The 10,818-nt window shown below is 33.0% G+C and overlaps 1 protein-coding gene across 1 annotated transcript in view; it reads left to right on the plus strand.

Moving 5' to 3' along the window:
* Window positions 1–7,456, plus strand: part of LOC118204895 (usherin-like) — a 45,105-nt gene extending 37,649 nt beyond the window's left edge. Inside the window, exon 7 of the mRNA XM_085826253.1 lies at window positions 7,185–7,456. Coding sequence (XP_085682379.1) covers window positions 7,185–7,358 — 174 coding nt within the window. The 3' untranslated portion in view covers window positions 7,359–7,456. The remainder of the gene's footprint in view (window positions 1–7,184) is intronic.
* Window positions 7,457–10,818: the final 3,362 nt, after the last annotated feature.

Consider the following 10,818-nt stretch of genomic DNA (forward strand, 5'->3'; position numbering starts at 1 on the left):
ACCTACGTAAAATATTCTTTTAACTGAAATTTGTACGAAATTTTTAACGTAATTTCTGATTTCTGGGTGAAGTTTTGAAAGTCAGAAAATGTTTTCGATTATTTGAGATATTTATTGGGAATAAAAAATCTATTATTCATTTACATTATTGGAAGAAAAAAAAAATATTATTTATTGTCGAAAAATGATTTTTCAATTGAAAATTTCATTGAAAATGTGTTATTAAGACTAAGAAGATAAAAATTTAAATTTTTTAAAGAAATGTTTTACAAAAAAAAAGCTTTTATTCAAAAGTTATAAAATTCTTAATGAGCCAAAGGCAAAAAACAATTTATGGCCTATTTTAATGGGAACGAGAGATTAATTAATCTTCTTTACTATATTCATGTGCAATTTATATCAAGGATTATAAAAGTGTAGGCACTTAAATAACGAAATCAAACAGTCGATTTCCAATGTCAAAAATATATATAGGGCGCGACTTTTTTTTTATTATTCATGATATAAATTTGTAAATGAATTTTGTAAAGAATATTATTTAATCTCTTATTCCTATTAATCTATATAATAAATTACGGTACTCTTATGTTATCGGTATGGGATTAAAAAATGTGTGTATATATGCATGTACATACGGATGTATGTGCGTATATATACATACGAACTTATGCATGCGTTTACACATAAATGTTCACAGACACGTGACGTGCATACATACATTCCTGAATCCCTTCCGATAGCAGAACAATAGCTAAATTACTTTTCTTTTTTTGATTTATTATTTATTTGAGTTATAAAATCTTATTCTATAAAAATATATTTTTAATTCTTTCATTTCTTAAACAACGTCTAAAGCAGAAATTCTTAATTCCTGTTCTATTAACTTTCTAACTGGTAACAAATTTCTTATTTCTTTAGAAGCAGTGTAAGGCCGTTATAGTAAAACATCAAGGTTAGGTTATTCAATTACGGCAAAGCCTCGAGGGCTATCTGCCTAAGGGGAGGGATGCCTTAGTGGAGGACTTTTTAAGGGAAACTGGCTCGTATACACGTTACACATGGAGAAAACCACGAAAACACCCATGCAGCCAGCCCGTTCGCGGGATTCGAACCTCGGACCGAACTACCAGTGTTCAGCGATTTTACCGCTCGGCCGCTGGTGTTATCCGCTTTGGCGGTAATTCCAAGATTAATAATAAAACGTGAAACATCAAGAGGGGTTCTTAATCGTAAAACTTTCCGCGCTATTGAGGGTCATTCATTACCTCTACTAAATACTAAAATATTTAAAAACGAATTTTTGAAAGTTTTGTTTAAAATTCTAAATTGTGCTGCTTTTTTAAAATTGTAGATGAGTATTATAGCACAATTTCTATAAAGGAATTTTATTTCAATTATATTTCATATTACATCATAGTGAGAAACACTTTTGACTCTTTAATTTTTATACATTTAATTCTAATATTAGAATTGTATTTAACCGTAATAAATAATTTTGCTTGTGTTTTATAGTGATTATTTTTTAAATTTATTTTTAGTTCTGCATGAGATTTTTTTTATTTACTGTTAATTTAATTTATTACCTCGAAGCGGCATTTTGAGCTGTTTCACTATATATATCATTTGAGCTGTTTCACTATAAATGTCCGTGTATCCTTGCAAATTGTTGTTACCAAATATTATAGCCCTGTATTATATGTAAAGAAATTAAATAAGGAAGAATCTGCATGAATACAAGCATGTTTCTCGCACTGTGACAAAAACAACGGTAGTATCTAGAGCCATCAAATTTTGAATAATGTAATCCTCCACCCTAACATGGTCATCTGTACGGCTCAATTTCGAATTTGTTTCAACCTATTTCATATTTTGTAAAACTTTAACGAATTTTAGATTAACAAACTCAAGGAGTTCAGAGCGAACACTGTATGAAAAATAACAGTTTTATCTCCAGTGAGAAAATTCTAAAGATATGCTGTTTTCAGATGTATGTGAACATGATATTCAATAAATGTAGGTAACACACAAAAATTTAAAAAAAGGTTCCTTTTGGGCGTAATATAAAATTTGAGTGCTTCTAGATTTTATTTTATCTTTTTTCTTTCCCTTCATTACGCTCAGAAAATTTTATGCCACGATATTTATGAATTATTAAAATAACTAATCCACTTTAATAATTTAATGATCATATAATCAAATAAATATGATCTTTTTGTAATGTTATTATAGTTTGGAAAATCACTGCCTGAAAATGTTCATTAAATTTTAAAAAAAAAATATCAGATCTTGTTTAATTTTACCTTATTTGTTTCAAAGCGTCACGTACTATCAATCTTATTTAATTTTAGTTTATTATTACGCAAAATTAAGTTCATAAATTTTGTGCTTAGAGTTTTTACCGTTCTACCAAAGTAAAGAGGTTTGTACAAGAATTACGCGTTAAAAAAATGCGCGAAATGCAGTAAAAAGTGCTAGTAAAAGTAAAGTGCCACTGGGTTAGTCTATATCTTATAAGGTCTATGGCTACCGCACGTCAGCGCAATGCCGGACTATGTCATTAGCGATTTTCTAGCTGGAATGTGTCTGAGCATAAATGTGTCTGAATGTGTTATAGTAGTAAATAGCAATTATGACAATCAAAGTATGTATTTTAGGCAATTATATGTGAGTTGATGCAGGTCTTAGCATAATCAAGGTAGAATGAGAAAAAGCTGTTTCAACCGTTTCCACTGCTGCACTGCGTTGCCAACTATATGGGCGGAGCGTCACTTGGGACGCGTTCTGAGTCGCTAAAAGAGAGCATGAAAGTAAAAAACTACCTGGCGAGTCGGAAAGAAATTTAAGAGAGTGATAATTATTGAGCTGTGAAATGTCTAAGCCTAAAGTTAAACTTTAAGGGGTTTTTTTAATATTCTGTATGTATTTTAAGCTTGATTTTAATTAATAAAGGAGAGAAACTGCCCTCGGTCTCTTTCTGTTCCTGTCACTTCTGTAATCGTAGTTAACTTACGATTATAGAAGTAATTGTAATGTTCGGAATAGTAGAGTTTTAAACTTTAGGAATTTTCCTAAAGAAATTTTTGGTCATTTTAGTCATATAGGCAATAATGAGCATTATATTGAATTCTCTACGAATGGCTTCATTACGAATAAAATCGGCAATTAATGGCTTGTCTTAGGAATCGAGTTTTGGGCGATTTGCAGTCTTTTGATAGATGAGTTGCTAGCGTACCCCTTAGGTCAGACATAGGCAATAATAGGTCGTAGTATAGCTTTATTAGATGAGTATCTTATTTTCTACTGAGAGAACGCTGTTCCAGGCAATTAGGAGGGAAGCTAAGCTCAGACGTCATCAGCGCGCGTCACCGACATGTCGGCAAGAAAGAGTAGGGACGATCTGGTTTACTTTAACACTGAAACCTGTGACGTTTGTATCACGTAACTCTTTTTTAATTATTAAATGAGATAGGTTGTATAGTGATGAGATTATGACAGCCACGGTTTTTTCGAAATAGGATTTAATATATCTCATTAAAGCACTTTTTACTGCATTTCGCGCATTTTTTTCACGCGTAATTCTTGTACAAACATCTTTACTTTGGTAAAACGGTCAAAACTCTTAAGCACAAAATTTATGAATTTAATTTCGCGTAAAAATAAAGTAAAATTAAATAGGATTGATGCTTTGAAATAAATAAGGTAAAATTAAACCAGATCTGATAATTTTTTTTTTTTAATTTAATGAACATTTTCAGCCAGTGATTTTCCAAACTATAATAACATTACAAAACGATCATATTTATTTGATTATATGATCATTAAATTATTAAAAATAAAGTGGATTTGTTATTTTAATAATTCATAAATTTCGGAGCATAAAATTTTCTGAGCGTAAGGAAGTAAAAAAAAGATATAATAAAATCTAGAAGCACTCCAGAAGTTTTGTGTGCTACCTATATTTATTGAATATCATGTTCTTCGTTCGTAAACCACATACATTTGAAAACAGCTTATCTTTAGAATATCCGCACTGAAGATAAAACTGTTATTTTCCGTACATTGCTCGCTCTGAACTCGTTGAGTTTGTTAATCAAAAATTCGTTAAAGTTTTACAAAATATGAAATAGATTAAAACAAATTCGAAATTCGGCCGTCCAGATGCCCATGTTCGGGTGGAGGATTACATTATTCAAAATTTGATGGCTCTAGAGACTGTCGTTTTTGTCACAGTGCAACAAACATACATGTATTCGTGCAGATTCTTCATTATTTAATTTCTTTACATACAGGGCGATAATATTTGGTAACAACAATTTGCAAGGAGCCACGGACACTTATAGTAAAATAGCGCAAAACGCCGCTTCGAAACTAACAGTCTTTCTAGGCTACCGCCGCTTTGGACTAATAAATTAAATTAACAGTAAATAAAAAAAATCTTATGCAGAACTAAAAATAAATTTTAAAAAAATAATCACTATAAAATACAAGCAAAATTAATTATTAAGGTTAAATACAATTTTAATATTAGAATTAAATGTATAAAAAATTTTTAGGATTCAAAAGTGTTTATCATTATGTATTATGAAATATAATTGAAATAAAATTCCTTTATAGAAATTGTGCTATAATACTCATCTATAATTTTTAAAAAGCAGCACAATTTAGAATTTTAAAGAAAACTTTCAAAAATTCGTTTTTAAATATTTTAGTACTTTTTACTTATTTACACCAAAAAAAAGCATAGAAATTGCAAGAGAAAATTGCTTGTTTGAAATTTTCTATTAGTTCAGATTTAAAATATTATTTTCTAAAAGAAGTAGTTACAAATTTCCTTACAGCATAGGAAAAGCTAAAAAAATATTCAGCCCTGAAAGCATGCAATAGCTTTATAATTATTTGGAACGTTAATTATGCTAAGTTTTTAAAAAATCAATCTCAATTTCAAAAATACAAATGAACGTTAATTATGCTAAGTTTTTAAAAAATCAATCTCAATTTCAAAAATACAAATATGTATAAATTCTAATTTGTGAAATGAGGCACTACATTTAGCTTTTTCTTGACAATTATACACCCTGCAATAGGCAACCAATGTTAAATTTCTGCAAGTCGTCCCTACTCCTCCGGATGTGATCAAGGTGACAGTCGACAACGCCTCAGACGAGGGAGAAAACCCGTTTGTATTAGTCTATTTCTTATAACGTCCATGAAGTCAAATCTTTCAACTGAATAACCTGTTCAGTTTTGATGTACGTGTTGAGGAATACAAGCCAAGGAAAAGGCCTTCGGAATGCTTTCGTTACCAGGCCTACGGCCACACTCAGCATTTGTGTAACAAGGCAGAGCGGTGTGTTAAAAATATGGTGGATTCCACCATATTTAGTAATATGTGCGGCAAAAAGCGAGAAGAAAAACCTCGTTGTAATTTTTTGCAGTGGGGATCACCCGAGCAGCTATCGTGGGTGTGAGACCTATAAGACAAGATTCGAGAAGAAAAATAAACCGAGATCTCAGCGGAAACCTGCTCCCAAAGTATCGACGATGAACTTTCCAGAACTACCTAGACAGACAGTCGCCCAGCCCAGACGCCTTACAGTGATGTGGTTAAAAACAAATCAGCGCCAGTCACTAACATCATAGAAGGACTTTTATCATGGTTCAGTAACCCGAATATACAAGAACTTAGCAGGATTATCCTGGAGATCTTTAGCTTTTTACAGAACGCTAATATTGCAAAGCAGTTACGATCCGTACAGTAAGACCCCGCTTAACGCGGGGGATACTTTCCATCGAAGTAGAGCGTAATGTGAAACAGCGCTAAGCGAGGCTATCTTAACATGTAAATAATGGGGTTAGGGGATAACGGATAAAAAATGGTTAGGCATTAAATTTAATAATGTTTTTTAATAAAAATAAAATCAAACATTTATTTCTTACAAAAATAAAAACAGTATAAACGCATATACTTTTAAAAACAAATAAAATTCTCAGTCAGATCATTCAGTCTATTCTGGGTTTCCAATTTTCTGCCTTTTTGTCAAGAAGGCATTATGATAGATTGGCTTAATGGCATATTGCGTTCAATTTCGTCGTCAATCCATATAGACAGTCGTTTTCCCATTTCCTCTATAATGTTATTTCTAGAACGGGTAATTCTAGTTGCAGAGCTTGACGTAGTTGCAGTTGCCTATGACAGTATTTTTTCTTTATTCTTAAGAATTGTCCTTATTGTTGAAGTTGCCAAAATCAATGCAGCGCTAATTTGAGATTGACCTTCACCAGAATCTAATCTTCTAATCACTTGCATTTGAGTTTCCAGTGAAATGCTTTTTCTGGTTGCTTTCTTTTCTTGTTTTTTATTATCACCCATGATAAAAACTAAAGATCATAATATTTGTCACTGTATTAATCGTTATAGTATTATACAAATTTAAACTTACAATAATGTCAACAAATGTTTCAAATGATAAAAATGCGTCCACAAAGCAAGAAACACAACTACACTGTTTCGGATATGTTATTTGGAAACCTAGCGCTGCGCACAATTTCGGAGAATCCCCGGGTTGAAATAAAAGAGCGCTAAACCGAAACAGCGCTAAACGAAACAGCGTTAAGCGGGGTCTTACTGTACTTCAAACTGTGCAGAAGCTCATGGGATATTCCACTAGTGAGTAAATTATGCTTTATAAACTCTAAATTTCAGTACTCTTTGCCTCCTGTTCACCATTTTGACCAATTATCAGGATATTTGTCTATTTTAGATTTCTTTTAATCATTATTTTTGTTTACCTAAATTTTACTTAACCTTTTCAACTTAATTTTTTAATTTCTTTAAGTTCGAGATTTTATCTAGTTATTTTTTTAGCATTATTCGCAATAGCATAATTGTTCCACACGGGGTAGGGATCAGCCCGGGTGTCTTAAGCACCATTCTACTGGACTGCTGTTATATTCAGGCATTCATAATAAGCTGGGTTCGCTATAGTGGAATTTGGCTGAGTAATCAAAATTCTATAAGGTTACGTGCAAAATTCAAAAATACACGCAATGGTTTTGGAAGCCCAATACAAATTGTAAAAAATATTTATTCAAAAAGAAGTAGATAATCTTTTATAAGACCTTTTATAGGAATAATTTATTTTATAGGAACAACTGCAATATCTAACATCAAATGTTTATTTCAGGAATTGTGGCTATACTTTCAAACAGCGGGCTCTGTAGAAATTGGAGATCTGATACCTTATACAGAATACGAATTCAAGATTCGTTCCAGATCCAATGTATCTGAAAGTGATTTGATGTGGAGTCCTTATCTGACTATTTCTGCGAAAACGCTTCCTGATAGTAATGCTGCTTAGTTACGTTTAATTTAGATGACTCTTTCCGTTTCTGGATTTTAGTTTTAATCTTTTCAAAAGAATATATGTACGAAGTTATAGTATGAAATAATGTTTAATAAAACAATTCTCCAATTTTGTTGTTTGTTTGCTTGAACCTTCACCCAAGAATGTCGGAATATTTTAGACGATTATTTACAAAAATGTTCTTAATTCGGTATTGGTAGCATTCTTCATATCTTAATACTTTTAAGAGGAGGTAGTCACTAAATGCACTCCAATCAGATGTAGTACTGTGTTTATATTACGTCGAGAATTGCTATGTGATGTTTAATGTGCGCAATGCCGAGGCAGTGCGCGATGCGAATTTGTGGAATTCTGTTGCTTTTTAAGCTAAAACAGATTGCTGTGTACATGGAGAGAACTGTTGTCGCTCACAAATTCGGCACTGCACACAGCTGTGGCATTGCGCATTTTAAACATTTTAGATATTTTACGATACATTACTGTTATTATAAAGTCATGTTGATCAATAAACCATTACATATCGTTAGATTTATCGCCACCTTGTTAAATGTCGTTCCAACATTTATGCTTAACGCAAAACGATACCTCGTTAATAGAAACCAACCCAAATCTTAATCTTAAAAAATTCTTAATGTATTAACCCTTTCCGGCACGCTACCTTTTAAAGTTGGAGTTTTGATTAAAAAAAAAAAAAGAAAAGAAAAAAAAAAAAAGGTAGACAGTCTAAGTAGGCCTAGAGGAGTACACAAGTAAACTTTTGTGAAGATAGCACTTATCTTTTAATTCTGTGGGTGTCGCAACGTGGGCACACTGATTGAATAGAGCTTCGAAAAGAGTGCTGAAACGAGCATTGTTGTCAATGAACCGACCGATCAGATGCGGAGAAACAAAGAATACAGACTCTCAGTTGTCCTAGATGATCGGTGAGCCCGGTCTGGGTTCTCCAGCTGATTTTAGACAAGATTTCAAGGTAAAATTTTAAAACTAATATAGAATAAGGAGATTAGCATACAGCCAAAAAAATAACATAATTAAATAACATAATAATAATTTCTTTTCAAACAATTCCTTTTGTACCCTAAAAAAATCTGGAAGATTTCTTTGAAAAATGAGGGTCTTAAAAAACTAAACATGGCTAAAATATATGTGGGTTGGCATCGTTCATTTATAATCGGATGACGCGACAAGCTGTGAGAGGAAATCTTTCGCTTTTTCGATGACGAAGGCAGAGGATTCCGCCATTAAGACGATGACGCGATTCAAAGATGTTTGCTTGTAAAATGCGATTACTTCTCTTCGTTTGTAAATAATCTTATCTATTTCCTTCTATGTATGTAATTACTTTGTATTTTGTAGCAACTATTCATGTTTCATTAAATACTCAAGTTATTTGTAAATTGGACTAGTTTATTAGCCCCTAGACAGCCACATCGGAAGTAAGTTTACGAACATCATATTCCTAGACAATAAGTACCGATTCTACATATATGGACAGGTTTGTGTTGAGCTGCCATCTACTATAAATAAAGAAGGTTCAGAGTAACCTATAGTAACCTATAAATCCTTTTTCATTCAATTTTTCTGTGCGTACAGAAGGAAATTTTTAGGTGTGTCCAGACCGGACACACTGTGCCGCAAAGGGTTAATGCTGCGTTTTAAGAACTTTTTCCGAACCTTTGGAATATAGAACGGTACTACTGCGTATTATTGCGACATGTTAGGGAAAAACATGGTAACATATAGGAATTCTACCGCGGCAGTTGAGTTTAGATTTGTAAAGAATTTGATGAACATTATAAATTTCAGTAGAACAATACTGGGAATTTTAGGTTGATGTTTTTAACAGTATTTCTGTTTTAATCTTTTGTTTGCATCTTTTAACTATATTTTTGCTTGTCTGTGTTGGGTGTGCTGCGTAAACCATGGGGCCAATTATTATCAGCCAAGAAAGTTGCAGCATACTAGTATGTTACATTACATCGCATTATGCTGCTACTGTAAAATTTTAAATTATGTTACTGGTATTAGTGATTCACTGTCTGAAATTTTCGAAGATACTGAAGTTACTTGATCGAAAAGCAAATTTGTTATCACCGCCACCCGAATGGCAAAACGGCTGACCACTGGTGGTTTCATCCAAGTCCATATGATAGCGAAAGAAGTGGATACATAGGAGTTTTTGCGTTTGTTGCCATCGCTAATTCATTTAAAATAATCCGCTCAAAGCTACGCGAACAGCTTTTGCATTGTTTATCTTAATCTAAACAATGGAATCCTGAAGAAAAATTTCACATAAATTTTGAGTAGCCATAGAAAAGTGACTTGTAGCACAGAGGTGTTAAACCTCATTTATTGAATGAAATTTCTGTTTAATGTGTAGATTTGTATCATGGGAGTTCACCAAAAGTAGGAATTTGAGTTTTATAATTCTCAAATTCCTGCTTTTGGTGAAGTGGATATAATGGAATATCGCCAGTGCGAGCGTATAATAAAGTATGTCAGCAGTGAACATCACTGTAGTAACAGCGGAAGAAAAAAAAGTTGATTTCACCTCTAATGAAAACATGAGTTTTAAAATAGCCTTCCAGATGTTTGTCCTTTGCGCTGAGGAAAAAGGTCTTACAAGGTAACAGGTAAATTTCGTAGGTGCTCTATATTAAATTCAATTAGTTTTTAATTAATTGCTGAATTTCATTGAAATGCTTGTTGTTTATGTCACGATAGGAAATTCTTTCAATTAGTATTGCAGAATAGGAAAAAAGGAACGATGTTTGTTGTGAGTAAATCTCATTTATGAATTACAGTATTTTGTCGATCCGTGGAAGCCGGCCGCGGAAAGGGCTTACGAAATTTGGTACATAGGTGCATCTAGACAAGTCAAAGTCCACCTCAAAGCGATTTTTTCAAAATTGGAACCAAATTTTTTTTATTTTATCTTTTTTGGTGAAATCTCATCATTTCGAATAGTTTCATTCTCTTATTTTCCATTCAATGGAGTTGGAGTATTTAATTATGGCAAAGCACACTAGGGCTATCTGCCTAAGGGGAGGGATGCCTTCGTGGAGGACTTTCTAATGGAAACTGGCTCGTATACACGTTACACATGGGGAAAACCACGAAAACGCCCATGCAGCCAGCCCGTTCGCGGGATTCGAACCTCGGACCGAACTACCAGTGTTCAGCGACTTTACTGCTCGTCCGCTGGTGGGCTTTCATTCAATGCCTTGTATAGTGGACTGCTGACTGTTGAAAATCAGCACCGTTGCCACTGGGGAAAATGAGGGCGATAATTCTGTGCTCATCACATTGCTTCACGTATATATGCGTGCCTTATTGAGTGTCCTCTCAGTATCACACGCGCTGTTTAAATAATTACGTGCTATTATGCGTCTCATAACATCATCAAGTGTTTCATTTTTATGTGTCCACATTATTTAATTGTCTGCATCGTGTT

The sequence above is a fragment of the Stegodyphus dumicola genome, chromosome 11, assembly GCF_044657685.1.
Source record: "Stegodyphus dumicola isolate Sdum_Otavi_A_Nest chromosome 11, ASM4465768v1".
NCBI classification, from domain to species: domain Eukaryota; kingdom Metazoa; phylum Arthropoda; class Arachnida; order Araneae; family Eresidae; genus Stegodyphus; species Stegodyphus dumicola.